Source organism: Bidens hawaiensis, unplaced genomic scaffold (genome assembly GCF_021521415.1).
Source record: "Bidens hawaiensis isolate Kalapana, Puna unplaced genomic scaffold, B.hawaiensis_p1.1 tig00017157_1, whole genome shotgun sequence".
Classification (NCBI taxonomy): domain Eukaryota; kingdom Viridiplantae; phylum Streptophyta; class Magnoliopsida; order Asterales; family Asteraceae; genus Bidens; species Bidens hawaiensis.
In genome coordinates this window covers 463178-488450 of record NW_027492594.1, presented here as the reverse complement: position 1 = coordinate 488450, position 25273 = coordinate 463178, and the positions used below count along the sequence as shown (strand labels likewise).

Sequence of the window (25273 nt, the reverse complement as noted above, 5' to 3'; positions counted from 1 at the left end):
AGTCAATTGTTGAAAAATCCTCCCCCATTTAGATGCAAAGAATAAGTATTGACTATATCTTGGAATCTATACGCAAAGAACTCTCTCATTGTACATGTATGTCTTTTAGAGCTGTTTGAATCTGAAACATCCCGATGAAGGATGTCTATTCTGTAACCATCGTCACCATACAGAAAAAATAGAGGATATTGAAGCGGTATATATGAAGGATGTAGTTCGCTGATCCTTTCTATTTTACCTGTTTTAGTCTTCACAATAATATCTCTAGGTTCATATGAGGTGTCAATGTCTTCAACTATTAAAGCCGCAACTTCGGAAACAGTTGGCAAGTTATATGTTCTTCCATCTTGCTGCCTTTTCGCAATAAGGCGTAATTTTAGATCCGCATGAGGGTTGTTTTGAAACAAATCTCTTGTCATTCTATAAGATTTAACCAACACATTATGTGAATCTAGCATGACCTTCAGTTCTTGTATAATCTCATGATCCAGAATATCTGAACTTGATGTGGAGACATTGTTGGTTTCACTAAATAAAAGATTTCAAATACCAAGTAAGTACCGATTAAAAATAAAATGTTGAAATAAGTTTATTATACAAAAGTAAGATAACTTACCCTAAAGTGTCTTGCCTATTTGCAACCTCATTTTCAGTGTCATATATATATATATATATATATATATATATATAACTGAGAGAATTTAGGCTTTGATCCAGCAGTTGGTAGGAGACTTCCAATAGCAAGGTAATTTTCACCACCAAGTCTAAATACAAACGGACCATTGCCTCTGTTAATGGATGAATCGAATTTTCTACCCATTGACGTAAAGGAAAACATTGAATTGTAACGACGAAGGTTCTTCATAAAGTGTTTGCTTTTTGAATCAATACCACTAAAAAGATTTTTATAATCTGATGGAGGGTCCTTTAAATCTGGAAGTTTAACTTTACCATAACCACAACATAGAGAGAAGCTTGATTTATAATTTCGATTGTTGCTTCGTAACACCTCATCCTTCCACAATTTTGCCTTACAAGATTGACATATATGAGTTTGATCACCATGATCCAAGTAATCTGTTAATGGTGTTTATTGAGCTTTATTACTATCTTATTATAGAGTATTGTATAACTTATTTATATGATAGGTAAACACATATTGAAAACTCAAAATGTACATTTCGTTTGGCTAGAAAATATGTATTCAATGAGTAGGCTATCATCATCTTCTTGTATTGTAACAAATGAAGTTTCTTTTGCTATATTTTCTTTGTTTGAATTGTATTTTCCCTTCGGTAGTGAATTATTGGATGAAGATGATTGAGTGCATTTCATGTTTGACTTTTTTGTATCTCTAGTTTGTTTTCTGATGGACCAACTCATTTGATGGCTAGTATAACCTTCATTGATAATTGAAATTTTAAGACATTAATTTAGAATCAAGAATAATTATAAAAGTTTGTATTAAAAAATATTAACAGGAATGCAAAGTATATTATGTTATACCGTTTGTAATGTTTGAGAGAGGAAGTATAACATGGGATTATGAAGATGTAAGATTGATTTCACGACATGGAATTGATTTAAGAGGATTAACAACTTCACTCAAATAGACTGGAGTTCCATTACTTGTGAAGTTGTTTGACATGAATTCCATTTTTTGTGAATATGTTTTTGAAAAAATAATAAAGTATATAATTAATATTTGTGATATTAGTAACAATTAAATATAACTCTAAAATATGTTGTTTTAATATGAATTTAAGATTTACAAACTTTATACCTTTAAGATTGTTGTCATTTTTTGTATCCAATTTTCTGTTCCTGATTACTCTTTTTTCTTTTGAATCTTTAAAAAAGCAAAACATTGACGTTATTAATTAAAAACACAAAAAAGAAATTCATAATAGATATACCGTTTGTAATGTTAGACAATGGACTTCTAGTATGTAGGGATGAAGAACCAATATTGATATATTGATATGGATTTGATGCATAAGGAGTAACAAATGCTGTGTGAGAACCAAAACTTCCATAATCTATTGATGGGTTTAAAGAGCATTGTATGTTGTTTATACCTGTCATTATATAAAATAGTTAAGCTTTTCAAAGTGTGAACAATTTATTATAATTGAGAATTGTAAACATTGACCAAAATATTTCATCAGGTTGTATTTGAAATGACCTTTTAGGCTGCTATGCGAAGGAAATAGTTTTGATCTTTTCTCATCCAATTTTAGTTTCCTCTTCTTTCGCATGAGCTTTGCATAAATATAGCGATCATTTGAATCTGAAAAAATGTACAAAATAAGTTGGTCAAAAACATTATGTTGTAAAAGTTTAGAGTTCAAATGTAGTTAAAAATGTTTATGTTGACAAAAAAAAACTTCCTAAAATGATGCAGATTTAAGGATTGGGATATGAAGTTTCTTAATTGTTTTGTACAAATAAAATACAATAACATAATGTAACATACAAAAAGCAACACATAACCCGTACATAATAATAATGTAACCAAATTGTCTTGCATCAAATACTTAAACAAAATGATAATAAGTGCATAAGACATCATCATAACATAGACTACAACAAAATGACATAGAAGTTCTTAGCAGACAAACATGATAGGAAAGACATTAAAATTAAAATAGAACCACCCAATATAAAACATTCAGATTTTAAGGAAATCATTTTTCAATCTTGGGAATAAGGAGAACTGGCTTGCCATCAGATGGAGTCTTAGTGGTAGACATTTCTCCAGTGATCTCAACATCATAGCTATCAAGCAAGTTTTTCTTAAAAGTTGGAGCCTCGGATTTGCGTTTAAACGTTGTCGTTTCAACCACATGAGATTTTCCAACACTTTTGTCATTCACATATGTGGCAATTGGTGTAACATTGTCGTTCATACTTTCAGCACCACCCTAGACATTTTTACAAAGATATGGTTACATATAACTTATACATCTTTACTTGTAAATAAAAAATATAATATGGTTTTCAAATACCTTATTAGTAGTTTCAGTGGTCTCCACAGTATCCAATCCTATGATAACCTCTTCAGAATTAACCGACTACAATATAGTTCAAATAAGTATTATTATAGATGAGGGTAATAAATATTTACGCTTGTATTAAACTGAAAACATTTTTGAAAGGTAATATCATAAATTCAATAGTTCCTTGTGACTGGGTATCATTGAATCCAATGCTAAGAGAAGCAGAGTTGTCATCCTAAATATTGAAAATAGTATTCCTTTAAAGAGTCAAGTATGATGATGACAAAAAGCTTAAATGAAAAACAAATAATTGTGTAACCTCAAAATTGTTGGCCTTTTTCTCTAGTTCAAAGATGATATCAACATTATCAATGAGTTTTGAAATGCCAAAAACTGAAGAACCGTTGTCGATGTTGTACTGTGTTATGTCAATCTTGAAAGCAAACCTTTTCCCCACAAGAGCATGAAATTCAGCAATAGTCTCACCACTATCACTCCCCTATAATATTTATTTTTATTTTAATGTTATTTAATCTTCAAATTAAAGAATATAATATTGCATAGTGAAGTAAGCAAATCTTACATATTTCTCAATTAGAGCTGAACCGGTTGTTTTCAGAAGTCTACAAGCGTCACGATCAAACAATGTTAAAGATACTGTTCCGGTTGAGTCTTGAACAGCCAACGGGACTCTAAGCCTATATAATAGAATTTAGAGGAATCATTTAGCATAAAATATAAATTATAACTTAAATTATTTAATTAACATAAACTATAGATAGTTACCTTTGCAGATAGTGAACAACATTGTTATTGCAAGTCTCAGTTTTGCACTCATAAATGTCCTCTTGATCAACCAACACACCAACTGCTTGATTATTTTTGGGAGTTTTTTTGGTTAATTTCCTGTTACAGCTTCTACATGCCAAATAGAACCAAGGAACATCTTGCGGTATCAATCGAACAGTGCCAACAATGACAACAGACTTAACCTAAAATAAAATAATAGATTCAGCAGCAATTTATTGAAAATAGCAATTAAAAAAATTAGTATTATAGTTTACCTGTTGTAGATTAACTTCGGCGATGTTGTTGAACTCTGATCTGACTACATAGTCATCATACATAGAAAGATACATCCCCGAAATGTTAGATGATTGAGTTGAACTTGAAGACCGAGCAGAGTTCACCAGAAGGCTGTTAGAAGAAAGTAAATGAATGGTCAAAATAGTGCAAGTGAACATTTAAAAAAAAAGAATGTTAAGTTTAATTCAAATTATACTACCTGTTTCGAAATGCAGTGATCTCATCAATTTCCGAGTTGATGAAAATTTTCGAAACATTGTAGGAACTGCTGACATAAGAAGATTTTCCAAAGTATTTAGCAGTAGAAAATTGTAAGATGATTACAATAATACCATCTTGTTCCCTGTTTTCCCAGTGTTCTAGGATCATATCAGCATATGAATCCCATAATGAGAGAAATATTTTCTGCATCCTGAAAATGAATGAGCAAAAAAAGTAGTTTAAAGTTATATTTTAGATTTCCAAGAAGTTAAATAGTTTTATGAAACAGACTAACTCAAGATCTTGAACAACGACATTCAGCTTCTTAGTCTCTTTCCCCTTTTGTGTTTTGAACTTCTTAGGCTCACCAACATCAGCAACGAAACCAATGACATCTATAAAAAGAGTTTAATATATGACCATCATATAAAAACATAAATGTATTTTATATTACAAAATAAAATAAATTACCTAACGGTTGATTTTCAGGAAAAGTTTGATCAACAATACCCTTAAAGTTGGTAAATGAAAACCCGTAGAGTGGACCGGAATAATCATTACAAGGGTAAATGTGAGTGTCATAATTGAGTCCTAGCTTGGTTTGGTTCTGAACATACTTGTAGTTTGATTCGTTCAACCCAATTGTTGGTCTCACAATGTAATAACAATCTACAAAAAAAAAATATATATATATAAAGAATATTAATGTTGAAAAGTGTAAAGTATGTTGGGTAAACAATATTGAAAAAATAGTGTATTTTAAAACACTTTGACCAAAAATTTGTTGAAAAATAACAATATGTTGTAGTGATAAAGTTGAGTAACATTTGAAAACTTTAAGACTATCTTAAAAGAAAGCAGTAGAGTTGTACTTTTGAGTATTCCATTCATAGTTAATATAACAGTTACTTAAATATGTAAAAAAAAAGTTTAATAATAAAATTAATATTAATATGATAAATAGTATTGTTGCAGCAATATATGAACTTATATAATAGATGAAAATAGAAAAAAATGATCATGCTTTTGTTGTGAAAATATAACCTGATTCGTTAAGAACATGCTCAAATCGAGCAAACCAACATCGAAGAACATTAGCTTAGACTGTTGTACCCTGTAAAGAAAACATGTGAAACTATTATGTTTTATTTTAGAAAAAAACTTTCTAATTGTATAATAAGTAAATACACAAACCTCTTCATCAACCAGGATCATTTCGATAGAGTACCATTGTTGTGGATTGTTATACATTGGATGTTTCCATAAACGGATTACCCTAACCTTGACCGTATAATCACGGCGAGACAAGTCTAAGTTCTTCAAGTAGGTTATATTACCAAGTTCAGGCAAGCTGTATTATAAATAAATGTTTATAAAAAATATTAGAGCAAGTAAATATATGAGTAAATGGACAGTTATGAGTAAAACATAAAAGTGTCTTCAAAAAACATAATAAAATTTGGTAATATATAAAGAAAAAATTTTTGTTGTTAAAAGTTTAAAATAACAAAGCATTAACTATAGTTGATATCTAAGAGCTAAATTAGTTAATAAATATAAACAAAGCTGGAAAAAAAATGTTTTGACTATAATACTTAAACATTGCATTAAATATGTTGATGTAGATGACATGAAACTTGAAAAAGAAATAAACATGAGTATAGAAAAGTACTTGGCTGCCATGATTGAAATGCCTTTGGTTTGTTTGATAAGTGATTTAATACAAAGCAATAAATGAAGAGATGGTGTGATAAATGAGGGAAGAAGGGTGATATTTATAGTGTAAAAGAGTAAAGGAAAACAACTATTTTAGGTATGTATCAAAAAACAAAAAGTTAAATCAATGTAGTTAATTGTGTTGATGTGTGTTTTTGGTAAAAAAGGTTTGAAAACATGCATACGTCTAAATCAACTATTTGTAAAGGCTTTTATAACATGGATAATAAAGCTATTTTATGGTATGATTTTAGAAAAAGTTTTTGAAAGAATGAGTAGGTCTAATCAGGTATATGTACAACATGGATAATAAACCTATTCTAAGGAGTTTGAATACATCAAAGTAAGTGTCATGTTTATAGAATAAAGTTTTGAACTATTTTCTTGTAAAATCTAGTCTTTATTATTTGAATAATCAAGTCTTATAAACTATTTTAAAAAGTTAACAATATGAAATATGAAAACATAAATGAATTTTTCTAGTTTTAAAATGCAGTTGGAATCCGATTAAGTAAGGTATGTGTTTTTAGTAAAAGTGTATGAAAACATGCATAAGTCAAACCATCTATGTGTAAAGCCTTTTATAACATGGATAATAAACATATTCTAAGGAGTTTGAAGACATCAAAGTAAGTGTCATGTTTATAGAATAAAGTTTTTAACTATTTTGTTGTAAAATCTAGTCTTTATTATTTGAATAATCAAGTCTTATAAACTATTTTAAAAAGTTAACAATATGAAATATGAAAACATAAATGAATTTTTCTAGTTTTAAAATGCAGTTGGAATCCGATTAAGTAAGGTATGTGTTTTTAGTAAAAGTGTATGAAAACATGCATAAGTCAAACCATCTATGTGTAAAGCCTTTTATAACATGGATAATAAACATATTCTAAAGAGTTTGAAGACATCAAAGTAAGTGTCATGTTTATAGAATAAAGTTTTTAACTATTTTGTTGTAAAATCTAGTCTTTATTATTTGAATAATCAAGTCTTATAAACTATTTTAAAAAGTTAACAATATCAAATATGAAAACATAAATGTAATTTTCTAGTTTTAAAATGTACTTGGAATCCGATTAAGTAATGTATGTGTTTTTAGTAAAAGTGTATGAAAAAATGCATAAGTCTAAACCAACTATGTGTAAAGCCTTTTATAACATGGATAATAAACCTATTCTAAGGAGTTTGAAGACTTAAAAGTAAGTGTCATGTTTAGAGAATAAAGTTTTTAATTATTTTGTTGTAAATCAAATCTTTATTGTTTGAATAATGAAATCTTATAAATTGATTTGAATTTTATTATGTGTTATCAAATCTAACTATTTTAGGTATGTATCTAAACCCATGAACTTATGTCTTTGTTGGAATTCGTACCTATGTGTGATTTTAGAAAAAGTTTTTGAAAACATGAATAGGTCTCATCAACTATATGTCAACCCTTTTTGTAACATGGATAATAACTTATTTTAAGGAGTTTGAAGACTTAAAATTAAGTGTCATGTTAAAGTTTTTAACTATTTTGTTGTAAATCAAATCTTTATTGTTTGAATAATGAAATCTTATAAATTGATTTGAATTTTGTTATGTGTTATCAAATCTAACTGTTTTAGGTATGTATCTAATCCCATGAACTTATGTCTTTGTTGGAATTCGTACCTATGTGTGATTTTAGAAAAAGTTTTTGAAAGTATGAATAGGTCTCATCAACTATATGTCAACCCTTTTTATAACATGGATGATAAGCCTATTCTAAGGTGCTTTAAGAAATAAAAGTAAATGTCATGTTTAGAGAATAAAGTTTTTAACTATTTTGTTGTAAATCAAATCTTTATTGTTTGAATAATGAAATCTTATAAATTGATTTGAATTTTCTTATGTGTTATCAAATCTAACTATTTTAGGTATATATATAATCCCATGAACTTATGTCTTTGTTGGAATTCGTACCTATGTGTGATTTTAGAAAAAGTTTTTGAAAGCATGAATAGGTCTCATCAACTATATGTCAACCCTTTTATAACATGGATAATAAGCCTATTCTAAGGTGTTTGAAGAAATAAAAGTAAATGTCATGTTTAGAGAATAAAGTTTTTAACTATTTTGTTGTAAATCAAATCTTTATTGTTTGAATAATGAAATCTTATAAATTGATTTGAATTTTGCTATGTGTTATCAAATCTAACTATTTTAGGTATGTATCTAATTCCATGAACTTTTGTCTTTGTTGGAATTCATACCTATGTGTGATTTTAGAAAAAGTTTTTGAAAGCATGAATAAGTCTCATCAACTATATGTCAACCCTTTTATAACATGGATAATAAGCCTATTCTAAGGTGTTTGAAGAAATAAAAGTAAAAGTAATGTCTAGAGAATAAAGTTTTTAACTATTTTGTTGTAAATCAAATCTTTATTGTTTGAATAATGAAATTTTATAAACTATTTTTAAAATGTAACAATATGAAATCATTAATGTTATTTTCTATTTTTAAAAAATTAGTAGGAATCCGAGTTTTGTAATACATATTAAAAAATTTATTGTCTGTCTTGCTAGAGAACACTAAATGATGGTGAAAAGAAGATGTCTTCTAAATATATCGGTATTAAATTCTTCTAAATTGTTATACTTTTGTTATGTGTTACCATTTCTAACTATTTTAGATATGTATCAAATACAATTTAACAAATCTATGTGATTTTAGAAAAAGTTTTTGAAAGCATGCATAACTTTAAACCAACTATATGTAAAGCCTTTTACAACATGAATAATAAACCTATTCTAAGGTATTTGAAAACATCAAAGTACGTGTCATGTTTAGAGAATAAAGTTTATAACTATTTTGTTGTAAATCAAATCTTTATTGTTTGAATAATGAAATCTATTTGACTATGTATATATCTAAACAAACTATTTGACCACAAGCATTTCTAACATGCATTTAAATGTTCTAAAAAGTATCATGTATAAAGAGCTTAAAAAGTATTTGATGCATATATATATATATATAGGGGAGGGTTATTTGGAGAACCATGGTGAGTTTTAAGAACTTTAAGAACTCAATTTTGAACCACACATGTAATTAAATGATTTGAAATATGTGGCTGAGATTAAATTTAATTAAAAAATGAAGCAGGAGAGAGAATTAGTATTTTTGATAATTACACAAGTTTAAACGTTAGTTACACATGTGTAAAAAGTCGATTCGGTGTGTAAAAAAATACCGTAATTTTTTGTACATCACTTACACTTACGTATTACACATGTGTAAAAAAGTTCGAAAAAAAATTGTTACGTTGAGTTCTTTCGAGTTCTTAAAACTCAAAGTGGTTCTCAAAAGAAATCAATCATATATATATATATATATATATATATATATACACTTTTGGAAGTTGTATATAGAAGATTTGATACCTTGAGTATACATCATGTCTAAGTGCCTACAAACACAAATATTTAGATGTTTAATATGAGATTTGCAATTATAATAATTCAAACAAGTTATAGGATTACCATCATACCGGTATAGCAGCTTGAACATGAAGTCAATGTTGTTGACCATGAAGTCCGTCGTTTGCATTTGAAGAAAAGATATTATATTATTAAAATGTTACATGTTAATAAAATAGTGTAATCAGTTAAAAAGGAAATTAAAAATCTTACCGCTTTAGTTAAGGGCGAGTATTTGAAAGTTTGTTGAAAACACATATCTGGTAATAAATATAAATTTGATTATATTACTATTTTGAGATTTGAGATTTTGATATGTAAAAAACATAATTAAAAGACGTTATACCTTATTTGCCATTTGCTAATCATCCATAGTTGGTGTTAATCCAGGTTGGACAATAAGTTCAGTCAAAACTCTCTCGTTTGCATTTGTCACATATCATTTGTCAAAATGTATGAAATTAATAAAAACTTAAACATGCTGATACAAAAGAGTCTAATCAGTTAAAATAAAATAAACTTATATTTTTTGTAAAGTCGTACCTTTAAATGAACGGTTAACTGTGACGGAATGCAACAGAATGTGTTGGTAATTGTATAGCATAACGCTTGTATCGCTGAAATAAAAACAGATTTGAATGAATTAACCACGGACATATGCGTTAATAAATAAAAGTATTTGATATTTGGCTTAGAATGGGTAAAATGGTCATACTGTTGATTTGGAACTGCCTTTTTAGAGTATTATTAAGGGTATTTATCAGATTTGGGAAGAAACATATTCAAGTTTGAATTTTGTTTTATGAACTGAATTTGGATTTATAAAAGTTAATCTATACTTATAAAATTTTTATTTGAAAGTCTGTATGTAACATCACGTAAATTTCGGGCCATAAATGTCAAGTTTCAAAAATCAAGGGACCAAATCTGTAAATTTCTAAACTCCAGGGACTAAAATGTAAATTTTGAATTTCCTGACCCATCGCGCTACGCGATGGATCAAGAAGAGAGTCCCATCGCGTCATGCGATGGAGTGTCTAACACGCAGTGACATGTGTGCCACGTGGCACACGGGGACAACGTCTACCGCCACGTGTCACCATGTGGCAACACGTTCGCCACGTGGTCGCGTCACGCGATGGAGTGTCTGACACGCAGTGACTTGTGTGCCACGTGGCACACGGTGACAACGTCTGTCGCCACGTGCACCACGTGGCAACACGTTCACCACGTGGCGCGGCGCCTGCCACGTGTTACCACGTGGCAGGTCTATTGGTGATTGGCCAAGCCTATGTCGCGGTACGCGACAGGCTAAGTCAAGGGACCCATCGCGTACTGCGATGGGATCCAAATCTGGCTATAAATAGAAGGGCCACGGGTTCTCACAACCCACACCTCAAATCACACACATTACTCTCTCACTACTCTCTCTCTAAACCTCGAAAAACGTGCCATTGATCCACCTCGATAAACGTGCCCTGAAACCTCGATATTTGTGCCATTCCCTGACGATATTCCAAACAAGAAAGAAGTGATGTCCCAACATCCTGACAATCGTCTCGAAGTGCGTGCCAAGAAGTGTTGATGTCTCGAGAAGTGTGCCAAGAGTAGAAAAGAGCAATTGGCGTCGAAGTACTGCCCATGTGACTAGGGTATTTCTAAGCCAACAAAGGTAGGCATGATGCCCGACCAAAATATAATAAAATATTATAAAGGCTTAATACCCAAGTCGAAGTTATTCTCGATAAACGAAGAAACATATAAAAAAGAAAATAAAGAAAAGAAAATGAAAACATATATATGAATATGATTAATCTTTGTTACAAAATATATTATTTAAGAATAATGAGTATATTAAATAATAAAGAAAAGAATACGTTTCTTAAAGAAGAATAAACGTCGGGTTTTAAGAATAAACTAAAGGTTTATAAATTATTATTAAAACTAAAGGTTTTAAAGTAAAAAGAGATTATGAACTAAAGGTTCATCGAGATAAATAAGACTAGAGGTCTTAAGCCGGATCGTGTATCCGACTAACAAAAGTTATACTCGTACTATAGGTGCGAGATAGCAAGAGAAGAACTCACGGACGGTGTTGGAAACCGATCCCTATCAAAAGGTGAATACGCCCCACTTTTACAAACTTGATTTCAAACAAAACAAACGTGTTATGTGTAAAACTTTACATGAGGCTACGTGGCTCTAAAAACATTGTAAATAAGAGTATGAGCCTAGCCCTCAGGCTATAGTATATGTTTGTCTGGATTCTTACATATGTGGTATGCGGTGGGCACATCGCACCACGCCTGGTCACGACCTCCAGCCACGATGGGCCGAACCAAAGTATGTTCGAGTGAGAATGACCTTGTGTATATTTATGGTACCTAAGTACGTCGAAACGATGCGGTGTTTTGCTGGGTGAATTAGTGTAGAGACTCGAGTTTATAATGATGTTTGTTTTAACTTGATTATTCCTAAGCCAAGATGGGTCAAGGCTTACGTAGTCACGAGGGGTAATTAAGTAAAGAAAATATTTTTACGTCAGCATATTCACCAGCATTCGTTGCTGACGTATTTTATAACATTTTGCAGGTAACCAAGATTAGAGCTTGAAGGACGAAGAGCTCAAGAATCCGATGGCTCGGATAATTTTGTTGAATATTAAAATATGATATTTTTGTAAAACATATAAACAAGTAAATACTAAACGAGACTTTCGTCTCGTCTTTTTGTAATGTAAATATTTACAAGTTTGATCCTTATGTTTTATAAAAGTCTTCCACTATAAACCGCAACTCTGATTTATTTATAAATGTGGTACCAATTATGGATCACACTCCTAGGCCCAAGATGGGGGTGTGACACTGTATATCTAATATAAAGTATAAATCAAATTGTCAAAATGAAAACCTAAAAGTGAACAAATAAAGGTAATGTAATAATTTGACAAAAATTCAATTAAAAGGAAAAAATATCCAAACCTGAAGAACAAACAGAAGATTTGTTAATCCAAGTCAGATTTTCAATTGCTTCAAATCCTAATATAAAAAAGTCCAAAAGAAAACCTAAAAGTAAACAAATGAAGGTAATCTAATAATTTGAGAAAAATTGAATTATAACCAAAAAATATCCAAACCTGAAGAATAAACGGAAGACTTTTGGATCATAGTCATATCTGTAATTGCTTCAAATACGCAAATGCAAATTGTCAAAATGAAAACCTAAAAGTCAACAAAATAAGATAATCTAATAACTTCAAAGACATTGAATTAAAACAATTAAAGATCCGAACCTGAATAATAAACGGAAGACTTTGGGTTAATGGTCATATCTGTAATAACTTTAAATCCACAAAAGAAAGTTGTCAAAATTAAACCCTAAAAGTCAACAAAATAAGATAATCTAATAATTTTAAAGACATTGAATTAAAACAATTAAAGATCCAAACCTGAATAATAAACGGAAGACTTTGGGTTAATGGTCATATCTGTAATAGCTTCAAATCCACAAAAGAAAGTTGTCAAAATTAAACCCTAAAAGTCAACAAAATAAGATAATCTAATAATTTCAAAGACATTGAATTAAAACAATTAAAGATCCGAACCTGAATAATAAACGGAAGACTTTGGGTTAATGGTCATATCTGTAATAGCTTCAAATCCACAAAAGAAAGTTGTCAAAATTAAAACCTAAAAGTCAACAAAATAAGATAATCTAATAATTTCAAAGACATTGAATTAAAACAATTAAAGATCCGAACCTGAATAATAAACGGAAGACTTTGGGTTAATAGTCATATCTGTAATAGCTTCAAATCCACAAATGAAAGTTGTCAAAATTAAAACCTAAAAGTAAACAAAATAACATAATCTAATAATTTCAAAGACATTGAATTAAAACACATAAAGATCCAAACCTGAAGAAGAAACTGTAGATCTGTTGAACCTAGTCAGATCTTTACTTGCTTCGAATGCACATTAACCTAAAAAAATAATAATCGTCATGAAATAACACCAAACGAAGTAAATTCAAAGGAAAATATATTCATACATGAAGATTGACTGACAGATCTTTGGTTGATTTGACTCACAATCTGATTATTGTGAGTAGAAGAACCATCAAGCGGATCAGAAGATTAAGAGAAAGCACATATAAATCTTTCAAAAGAATCGACATTATTAGATTAAGAAAATTTCAGATTTGATAATAATAAGAACAGAATTATTTGAAGGAAAAGAGAGAAAAGAATAAGAAAGAAGGCAGAGTGAAAGAAAGAGGTGGAATATGTGATAATATGTTTTTAGGGTTTTTCCATTGAAACCGGTTTTTTTTTATTATAAACCGTTTTTTTCTAAGGTGAATTGTGAGAATAACACATAAACTTAATTGCTTGTATGAGTGACACATCAGCACTTTTAACGTGAGGGGAGACAATTGTTCAAATTGTTCCTCCTGTCTCCTTGTGAAACAATATCCATATAATATTGGATATTCTACATTTATATTTTCTGATAAGAAGGCCAATTGGTGAGTTGTGAACATGAGTATCTCTACGTGGCAAATCACTCCACCAACGGCTTTTCAAACCTCCATCTTCTCTATTATAATTATTATTATGTGGCCAGATCTTCTGTGATTCGCTCGTACGGAGGGATAACGAAATGGCATCTGCACTCACCACCTCTACAGCAACCGCCGGATTCGGCCACGGTAACCTTTGCCCTCAGTCACCAACTAAATTCGCCACCTGCTGGAGTACTAATGTCACCACCAATCATCAGCATCTACGCAGACGCTTAGTATTGGCTTCTTCTTCTTCTCCACCACCTCCAGAGGATGATAACAAGGAGGCAGCTGATGATTCCTCTGTCTCCGTCATGAAGAGGCTAGTGGACGCCAACCCGGTCGGATTAGGCAGACGATCGAGGCAGATATTCGACGAGGCGTGGCGCAAATTCTCCGAATTAGGACAGATCTCTAGGACCACCCGTTCCGATGACGAGACTAGTCTTCTCATTCAGGAAGGTGGTCCGATGTGCGAATTCGCCATTCCCGGGGCTCAGAACACCACTGTCCTTGTGGTTGGTGCTACCAGCCGTGTCGGTCGAATTGTCGTCCGTAAGCTTATGCTTAGGGGATATTCGGTTAAAGTATGTTTGTTATTCATTCACATTTGGATGTGTTTTGTAATTTAGTTTTTGAATATGTTATGTTGTGTTATGGTTTGGTTGTGAATTAGGCTTTGGTGAGGAATGCTGATCAGGAAGTTTTGGATATGTTGCCGACTTCGGTTAAGATTGTGATTGGGGATGTTGGAGATCCTGCGACTCTTAGAGTTGCGGTTGAAGGTTGCAACAAGATTATCTATTGTGCCACGGCTCGGTCCTCTATAACTGTCGATCTTAACAGAGTTGATTATCAGGGTGTGTATAACCTCAGCAAAGCCTTTCAGGTGATTCCTTCATTTATAATTATTATTATTATCACCTTTGATTGCCAAATGTAAGTCGGATAATAAATGTGAGTCATATTGAACTGTAATTATTTGATCAGCATAAAACAGATTACTCACTGTTTTGTTGTTTGGTTCAGGACTACAACAACAAGCTAGCGCAGTTGCGAGCTGGAAAAAGCAGCAAAAGCAAGCTTCTACTTGCAAAGTTTAAGTCTGCAGAGTCCTTGAATGGGTGGAACATCCGCAAGGGAACTTATTTCCAGGATACGGTTACTGCTAAATATGATGGAGGAATGGATGCTAAATTTGAGTTTACCGAGACCGGAGAAGCAGTTTTTTCAGGTGAGATCATCTTTTCTAGAATGAACATGAATGAACATAACAAATGTTATGCCTAGTAACACTTTGCAATGTGAATAGGTTATGTGTTTACACGAGGAGGATATGTTGAACTGTCAACTAAGCTGTCACTACCTCTTGGTAGCACGTTGGACAGGTAATTGTCGGATAGCAGAAATATTGATCTTTTTGTATCTGTTGTTAAGTCTTACTAGTCTCCCAAATTCAGGTATGAAGGTCTCGTACTTTCGGTAGGTGGAAATGGAAGGTCGTATGTTTTAATTCTTGAATCCGGTTCTTCAGAAGACACAGGCCAGAGTGATCTCTACTTTGCTAGATTTAGCACAAAAGTTGGGTTTTGCAGGGTGAGAGGTCTTGTCCTAGATGTCCGGTTGATGTTTTATGTTCCATTTAATTATCTTCCTTTACGTTTTCTCATATTTGTCTTGCTAGGTAAGAATACCATTTTCGTCGTTTCGGCCTGTGAATCCTGCTGATCCACCATTGGATCCGTTCCTTGTGCATACCTTGACCATACGTTTTGAACCTAGAAGACAGGTAGGTTTGTTTTCCGTACTCATAAAACGAATGGTTTTCTTTTGTGTCTTCAAACTTGATTTTTTCAACTTTGCACTGCCAAAATTAATGTATATTGCCAGAAAAAAAATATATATATACTAAATATGTCCCCACATATTTTGAGTTTATTCACTCAATCATATGCATTTCTAGTTAAACCTGCATTATGCCAAGTTATGACTTGTGATGGTTGAGTTATATTCACTTTGACAGAGACCTGCTGAAGGACCTGCTGGGGTGAATCAAGACTTGAGAAGCTTCAAAATGATATTGGAATATATAAAAGCATTGCCGGTAAGTATTTCTGAAGTTTTTGCATGTTACTTCTCTACAAGAATTGGGACTTTCCTGTTCTTATTATATCCGTTATGTATTTCATTTTATCTTTTGGTTATTGGTGGAGTGGTTTTCAAATTTATGACCGTCTTACATCATAACCTAAAATGCATAAATATTTGAGTTCCACTCATTTGATACCTTAGGAGAAAACAAAAATTTCTCCTAAGTGTCATTTGAGTTGCTTTATGCCATTAAATCATAAAACATCTTGCTAATAGTTACACATCAAGAAATTGGTACTGCAGCTTCATATAAAATTTAGTTTTATCTTGCATTCATACTTCAAAATTTATTTTTTCTTGGTTAATCTGCTATCTTGCACATTACTCCTAAAGGTTTTCCTTTATAATTACAAAACACGGATAGTTTAGCATCGGTTTCATAGTCTTGAATCTGAATTACAACTGGTTTTGCAGACTGGGCAAGAAACAGACTTCATCTTGGTCTCATGTACAGGTTCAGGAATTGAAACCGGCAGAAGGGAGCAGGTTTTGAAAGCCAAAAAGGTCTGTTGTTTCTTGTCATATATTTAATGTCATATTGTGGTACAACTAATATATCTGACTATCTGTTGTATAGGCCGGAGAGGATTCTCTGAGAAGATCAGGCCTTGGGTACACAGTAATTCGCCCTGGTCCATTAATGGTGAGCTCATCACATCGGGTTTATGTTGTCGCTTGTCACTTCATATAGTGTATGTTTTGCCATTAACAAAAAGGCATTGATCCTGTTTAATCGCCTGGTTTTCTTGTCACATAGGAAGAACCAGGGGGGCAACGAGCTCTCATATTTGATCAAGGAAACAGGATAACTCAGGTGATTGTTTATTAATAAACAGTTAGTTAGTTCATTATTATTATTGACATGCTGCCCAAGCTTAGCATCAAGGCTACTTGTAGGGGATAAGTTGCGCTGACGTGGCCGATATCTGTGTAAAGGCATTGCATGACCCAACTGCAAGGAACAAGAGCTTCGATGTGAGTAACATGCTTATTACTTACTTTAATCATGATTGGCTTTGTTGGAATTGAGCAATGATCATGTTATGAACAGGTATGCTATGAATATGTCGCTGAGCCCGGGAAGGAGTTGTATGAACTGGTAATGTTCTCTCATGTCATTCCATTTGATAATATTCGACTGTTCACATTGTTTCATGTGTTTCCCCTCGTAGGTGGCACATCTACCCGACAAAGCAAATAACTACCTTACGCCAGCATTATCAGCTTTGGAAAAGAACACGTGAATCATCTCGTAAAAGTGTTCCTTGCTGTTATATCTTGCTCGACCAAGGATGATGTACATGGAATTACATACCTCTTTGACTATTTGTAGAACTCATATAGAGTGGTCTTTGATGTCAGTGTTATATATTGTTTCACCCGGGATGATGTAAATTGTATAGCTCTTTCACAACTTGTAAAGAATGAACTTTGAACATGAAAGAAATACATAGACGTTACAACACCCCTGTTACGTATCTAAATAGAATGATGGAAGATTAAGAGAAGAAGAACACAATAGAAGAAGAAGAATACTCAAATCATCGATACATTCCTCATTCACGACTCCTGATCGAATATGTATGCTAACCTATTACAATTATAACCCTAAACTATTGCACATTTACACTTCAGTCCTTCTACTATTTACTACCTAACAACCCCGGATGATATGTTCTCGTTTATCACATAATTTAGTGATCTTTGTCTGGCACGACCCATGCTTTTGCAGTCTTCGTTGTCTTTTCCTCAGGGTCAAAGCACGGGGTGTGTCTTCAGATGGACAGTGTAACATCCTAATTTTAAATATAAATAAAATATCTTAGTTCATACTCAAGGATATTTAGAACATGTGCATGACAAGTTGAATGAACCTTTAAGATATAAGATGATTAGACGGGTATCTAATATTAATAAACGAGAGTAAAATGATTATCTAAGGTATGGGATATTAAGACAAAGGATTAGTATAATGAAATGCCATATAATGATAACAAAATATATTATATTGACGTTTTGTTTTTAATGAAACTTAAGTTGAAACGTAGAGAAAAATTAGTACGTTTCAACGACATATCTGTAATTATATAAAGGGATATTAGTTTTTAATACTCCCAACTTTCCCTCATTGGTAGATAACACTCCCAACTTTCGATTTGTCACCCACCACTCCCAACTTTCACTATATTTTCCTGTACCACTCCCGTCTAAATGAACACTAACCTCGTTAATGTTTTGGACTAAAAATGTCATTCAAATTAGTTGAGGGGGTAAAACAGAAATTTTATTTTTAACACACAACCTCCATTTCCGGTGACCTCGTTTTTCCGACGACCTCTTTTTTTCCGGCGAATTTGAGTTTTCCGACTATCTCGTCTTTCAGAAAATGGAGATGGTTCAGAGGTGTAAAAAGGTGATGGAGATCATGAAGATTGTGCACCGGTGGAGATATGATGAAGATGGTGCTCGCCGGAAACCTGCAACTCGATTTTTCGGCACGCAGGCGATCCCGGAAGGTGGCTGGGTGAGACACTGGTGGTGGCGGGGGGCGGGGTCACACCCCACTTTAGGGCCTAGGCGTGTGACCACAAGTTGGTACCTTTTTTGTAAATAAATCAGAGTTGCGGGTTTTATTTCAGCGGAAGTCTTTAATTAAATATTATTGTATTGAAAACTTATTAAAAACTCGGGTTTAAATTCCCGTTTGATATTTCAAATACATTTCTTTATAAAACGTAACTCTTTTATAATATTTTCAAATAAAATATCTGAGCCATCAGATATCATCTAATGACTATAACTCCAATCTTCTATTCCTTCTTGCTTGTTTGTTCTAACCTTTCTTGTTTCCCTGTAACATGGTGGGAAAAATACGTCAGCACAAAGCTGGTGAATAACGCTGACTCTAAAAATATCTTTTCAATACCTTTGTGAAATCAACAATAATACCTTTGTGACTACTCATTAGGCACCCAACTACATTGGGATCAAATTACCCTAAGTACCATGTACAATTAATTATATACACAATATCATTTCTCTGAACAGTCCCGTAGACCTTCAGAGGCATGTTGATGATATGCATGGTGACTCGGCATTTTCCCGAGGCCATGCATATCATCAACATGCCTCTGAAGGTCTACGGGACTGTTCAGAGAAATGATATTGTGTATATAATTAATTGTACATGGTACTTAGGGTAATTTGATCCCAATGTAGTTGGGTGCCTAATGAGTAGTCACAAAGGTATTATTGTTGATTTCACAAAGGTATTGAAAAGATATTTTTAGAGTCAGCGTTATTCACCAGCTTTGTGCTGACGTATTTTTCCCACCATGTTACAGGGAAACAAGAAAGGTTAGAACAAACAAGCAAGAAGGAATAGAAGATTGGAGTTATAGTCATTAGATGATATCTGATGGCTCAGATATTTTATTTGAAAATATTATAAAAGAGTTACGTTTTATAAAGAAATGTATTTGAAATATCAAACGGGAATTTAAACCCGAGTTTTTAATAAGTTTTCAATACAATAATATTTAATTAAAGACTTCCGCTGAAATAAAACCCGCAACTCTGATTTATTTACAAAAAAGGTACCAACTTGTGGTCACACGCCTAGGCTCTAAAGTGGGGTGTAACAGGTTGGTATCAGAGCCATCAATCTTAGCGAATTAGGTATTTAATTATACCTAGGCTTTGATTAAGGATAAGTTTTGAAAACTTATTATATGAATATTGATTCAAGCAAACAAAATACTTAGTTGGAAAGTATCAACAAATTATCCAAAACTGATACGGATAAGAAATGAATAATACAAATAAGATAGGAGCGTCTTCCTATCCTTAAAATCTAACTTCGCGCAGATGTCTGATTGTCAATCTAGCCAAGGATCATGCCAGCCTCGATTTGGCAAAGGAAAAGGATTTATGGGAACGTCTTTTCTCCCAATCCCTATATCTAGCGATGAAAGCACATGCCAAACATAAATGGAGGAAGATTCAGATTCATTTGATTCTAACATTCCACTAGCTCGGATTATTCAAAATCAAAATATGTATGGAGACGTATCAAGTAGATCCAAGAAACCAATGATGCCAAAGGAAAAAGAAGTAATGACTTATTCGGAAGATATTCTCACGAACAAGAATATTTTAATTTTCTGGCAACTCAAGATCCTTACTTTGTTCACATTCAAAATGAAGAAACAATGAAGGAAATAGAGGTGGAAGAAAAAGAAAAGGAGAATAGCAAGAAAGATAGCAAGATTAAGAAATTAGTCATTCGATGGAAGAAATAGAACCTTAGTAGAGAGTATAATTGTAACAAAAATAATATGCACTTTTGTAACTATAATAAGATGAATAAAAGATATGTTTTAAGTTCTTCGAATATTGGACTTATCTTTTAAAATTTTATTGTAGTATGTCAAGAGAAGAAAGTGCAAACTCTCACAACAGTCCTCCCAAGAAATCGGGAAACGAAGAAAACATTAATAATAAAGATAATGAAATTCCCGCCCAATATAAAGAAGGAATTCAAAAGATGATTAAAGAAGCTATCAAAGATATTTCTATAAATCAAAGTCAACCAAAATCTAACAAGAGAAGTCGAAGTAAATCTGTTCCTTCAAGAAAGGAAGAAGCTTATGATAGCTCTACATCTGATAATAATTCAAGGAACAAGAAAAGAAAGAAGCGAAAGATTCAAAAAGGATGTAACTTTAAGAACTTTAAAGTTTACAATCCCAAAGAATTTCATGGAGACTCAGACGGTATTGCCGCTATGAGATGGCTAGAAGAACAAGAATCAATCGTCGCCATAAGCAAATGCACTGGTGAGGAAGCTATCCAGTATTCTTCACAAATGTTCAAGGGAGAAGCTCTTGAATGGTGGAATACCCTGATTCAAAACAAGGGTCGAAAAACCATGTATAACTTAAGTTGGGAAACATTCAAAGGTCTCATATTAAAGAAATTTTGCCCAACTCATGAGATGGATCGAATTCAAACCGAGTTATGGAATCACAAGGTTATTGGCACAAATCTTAGGGAATATAACACTAAATTCCTAGAGTACTGCCGATTGGTTCCACATCTAGTAACTCCAGAATATAATAAAGTAACTCTTTATATATATGGGTTACCAAGAGAAATAAGAGACATGGTACGATCCAATATGCCAAGAATAGTTGATTCGGCTATGGAATTGGCTGGATACTTAATCAACAGCATGATAAGGAATCAAGAAGAAGAAAAGGAGAAATACAAAGAAGCCAAGAAACCAAAAGATTCCGAGAATTTAGAGAAAGAAGAAAGTACTCCCAAGTCAGCCTGTAAGACTTGTGGAAAGAAACATACTGGAAAATGTCGACTAGAAAATTCAAACAATTGTGCATACTGCAAGAGAGCAGGACACACAATAGAAGAATGTCGTAAGAAGCTAGGAGTATGTTTTACGTGTGGAGAAACGGGTCACTTTAAGACTGAATGCCCGAAAAGAAAAGCTAATCAAGATTAATGAATGACAAGATCATATCAAAGAAATGTCAAGATAGATTAGCTAACTTTTGTATATTAATTGTAACTCGTTCTTAAACGAGAAGTTTTGTAATCAAAGAAGGGTATTTAATTCCCTAAGTTATAAAATGAAATATTAGCATATAGATCGTGTTAATACACAAAAATGCTTACATTCGTTACCTCTAGAGAACAATCAAGAGGTTCAAATATTAAAAGGTTCATCCGAAACTTAGAACAAGGAAGACGTTGAGAAAATTTATCATCTAGGAAAATGATATACCAAACGTTAGAAAATATGCAAGGACATTATCGAAAAGAATTCGTTCAAAGAAATACGACTGACGGAATATTATATTACCTAGAATGGTTGATCAAAGGAAAAGAGCTCGAAGATATTCAAGAAATACAATTGCTAAGTATAGCAAATGTGATTAAGACAAAGTACAAGGGTACTGTTAGAATATAAAGAATGTCATTGATCAAGATCAAGGATAAGAATGGATTCGATAGACTGAATCTAATTAGCAACTTAGTGGAATAGATTCGACAGACCGAATCCAAACAACAATGTAGTTAACATCAGTAAATGTTTAGAATACATAAAGGTAAGGTAAATAGTTAAACACAACTGATCAATGTGTTTAGCAATTTATATTTACTAATGATATTTTGAATTATTGACTGATTACATCATTCAAAGATGTAAGTTAACAACAAAATAAAGACCCTAGTCATTCTGCATAGAGATTGTAACAACAGGAACAAGATTAGATAGAATCTAATCAACAATCAAAAGGGCAAGAACCATTCACTCTTAAACCAACGAATCTCGAGGACGATATTCATTCTAAGGTGGGGAGGATGTAACATCCCCAAAATTTTGATCCAAATTTGACAACTTAGGAAAGTTGAGGGATCAAAAATAATCTCAAGATAAGTAATGGGGAAAATATTAAATAAGGAATTATAAGAAAAATAAGGAAATAAAAATATTTCCTAAGCTAAGTATTCTTACATGGAGGAAATAAGTAAAGAGAAAACTCCATCCCACATTGGAAAATGTAAGAAAATGGAAGCATTCCACTAAGGTATAAATAAGGGAAATAGAATCCATCCCACATGGAAAGTGGTAAAGAAATGGAAGCTCTTTATAAAGATAGAATTTCCATAGTTATATTCTTTTATGAATATCATGCACCTAGTGGTCCTAGCGGAGGGTGCGTAGCACCCGACGCGCATGCGCACGGGCTCGCGCTCGGGCGAGGACGATGGCGAAGGCGAAGGCGACGGCGACGGCGAAGGGCGTTGGGCGCAATGTGGCGCTTTGATGGCGCACTTTGCACTTCGCACGCTCGGATCGTCGCGGGCCGCTTTAAGAGCCGCCTTAGTATTTTTGGACAACGAGAACTAGACCAGAAATGACAAGCTACAAAAGATAAAGGACTGAAAACGAAAAAATAATATCTAAGGACCCATCGCGGTACGCGATGAGTCCAAGAGGACAGTCATCGCGGTACGCGATGGGCCGTGATGACTCACGAACACGTGTCACGCTCTGGTGACACGTGGCAACACGACGGGACACGTGGCAGAATGTGTCAGACCACGTGTCAGAATGGTACCCGTCGCGGTACGCGACGGTGTTGAAAAGGTGCCTATCGCGGTACGCGATGGGACACAAAAATGGCTATAAAATGGGAGGGATCCGGCTCATTTCACACACACCACAACCACTCTCTCTCTAGAATTTACACTCTCTCTACCTCGGTTTGCGTGTCGAACACCGTTTTGTGTGCCACCGACCCGACAATCATTACCTTGTAATCCGATCCAAAAACCCGGTGTTCTCCTCGAAGTGCGTGCCACCTAAAAGTAACCCGACATCCGCCTCGAAGTACGTACACGACCCGGCGACACGTGAACAACGCCTCGATTTGCATGCCAAGGAAGGTGGATCAAGAACGCCTCAATAAACGTGCGTATAGAGTAGAAGTGCTGCCCGTATAAACTTAAGAAATCTAACTCCGAATACCCGTGGGAGGTAAGGGGTTCTGCCTAAGTTATTATTTTATTATTATAAATGGCTTAGACCATAGTCGAGGGTATAGCCCGAACCCTGATTACAATTAAGAATAATATAAAGCAAAGGTTATAGTATTCTTTAATATTAAGAAATATAATATTCAAAGAGTATAGTTAAATAATGTTTCTTCTTGAAGAAGAAACTCAGTATAGACGTTTCTTCATAAAGAAGAAACGTAACATATAATCGATAAAATAAAGAAGGGGACTAAAGGTCCAAATGTTTTATATAAACAAATGATTTTATCAAGGTTAAAGCTATACGAAATAGACTAAAGGTCTAAAGATAGATCGTTGATCTAGTTATTTGTACAAATGTTATTCTCGTACTATAGGTCCGAGGTAACAAAACAAGAAGAAAAGAACAGAAAACAGGAATCAGTATCAGAAACTGATTATAAACAGACAAGGTGAATACGCCCCAAACCTTTTATAAATGAGTCTAAATGTTTGCATAGGATTTACGAATCCTTAAAAACTTTGTGTACAATAATAAGAAACGGACACTCTGATTAAGAGTATACATGTGTATGGATCCAAACATACATGGTGACTCGGCATTTCCCCGAGGCCATGCATATCATCAACATGCCTCTGAAGGTCTACGGGACTGTTCAGAGAAATGATATTGTGTATATAATTAATTGTACATGGTACTTAGGGTAATTTGATCCCAATGTAATTGGGTGCCTAATAAGTAGTTGATGGTCGGTTAATTTGTATATGTTTTAGTTTGTTTATTATTTAGTTTTAACTGTTTATTCTAGAACTATCGATACTTCATACGTGTTTTATTGGATTTCAGGTCACAGGTGTTAAAGTACTCAATATGGACATGTTGTGACACGGAATGAAGACCCGGGATGCCCAGCACGCAAAACGATGAGATTTAATTAGGTTTTTGCATGACTACTTAGGTTAATTAGGTTTTTGCATGACTCAAATGACGGTCATCAGTAGTCACAAAGGTATTATTGTTGCACAAAGGTAGTGAAAAGATATTTTTAGAGTCAGCGTTATTCACCAGCTTTGTGCTGACGTATTTTTTCCACCATGTTACAGGGAAACAAGAAAGGTTAGAACAAACAAGCAAGAAGGAATAGAAGATTGGAGTTATAGTCGTTAGATGCTATCTGATGGCTCAGATATTTTATTTGAAAATATTATAAAAGAGTTACGTTTTATAAAGAAATGTATTTGAAATATCAAACGGGAATTTAAACCCGAGTTTTTAATAAGTTTTCAATACAATAATATTTAATTAAAGACTTCCACTGAAATAAAACCCGCAACTCTGATTTATTTACAAAAAATGTACCAACTTGTGGTCACACGCCTAGGCCCTAAAGTGGGGTATGACACGGGGGTTGCGGTTTTGGGGCGGGGGCGGTGAAATGATGGATATGGTGTTCGCCGGAAACCTGCAACTCGCCGGAAAACTCAAATGCATATGTGAAGCTCGGTGAAATGATGGATATGTTGTTCTGAAAGACGAGATAGCCG

The 25273-nt window shown here is 33.1% G+C and overlaps 2 protein-coding genes and 1 pseudogene across 3 annotated transcripts in view; 1 reads left to right on the top strand and 2 right to left on the bottom strand.

Annotated features, from left to right (window-relative positions):
* The window catches only part of LOC143553199 (GPCR-type G protein 1-like), a 111398-nt gene that overhangs the window by 21713 nt on the left and 64412 nt on the right, over positions 1 to 25273 (bottom strand). The gene's annotated exons all lie outside the window — the stretch shown is intronic.
* On the bottom strand, positions 3172 to 6188 carry LOC143553197 (replication protein A 70 kDa DNA-binding subunit B-like; annotated as a pseudogene). Its single transcript, XR_013138789.1, has 8 exons — positions 5481 to 6188; positions 5331 to 5400; positions 4758 to 4955; positions 4582 to 4681; positions 4285 to 4497; positions 4064 to 4196; positions 3786 to 3991; positions 3172 to 3697 (listed from the first exon to the last, which is right to left on the bottom strand). The product of XR_013138789.1 is annotated as a replication protein A 70 kDa DNA-binding subunit B-like (transcript).
* Positions 14113 to 17630, top strand: LOC143553160 (protein HIGH CHLOROPHYLL FLUORESCENCE PHENOTYPE 173, chloroplastic-like). The gene is made up of 13 exons (XM_077043201.1): positions 14113 to 14601; positions 14691 to 14903; positions 15044 to 15248; positions 15327 to 15402; positions 15475 to 15610; positions 15699 to 15803; positions 16038 to 16118; positions 16580 to 16669; positions 16743 to 16808; positions 16923 to 16979; positions 17063 to 17140; positions 17217 to 17264; positions 17338 to 17630. Exons 1-13 carry the CDS (start codon positions 14113 to 14115, stop codon positions 17407 to 17409), a joined length of 1716 nt encoding a protein of 571 aa, XP_076899316.1. The 3' UTR covers positions 17410 to 17630.

Excerpts from the sequence above, each read along its gene's own strand:
- LOC143553160 (XM_077043201.1), top strand. The coding sequence starts at position 14,113 with ATGGCATCTGCACTCACCACCTCTACAGCAACCGCCGGATTCGGCCAC. Across the intron at positions 14,602-14,690 it reads TTAGGGGATATTCGGTTAAA|GCTTTGGTGAGGAATGCTGA; the intron begins GTATGTTTGTTA and ends GTTGTGAATTAG. Across the intron at positions 17,265-17,337 it reads GGAAGGAGTTGTATGAACTG|GTGGCACATCTACCCGACAA; the intron begins GTAATGTTCTCT and ends TTCCCCTCGTAG.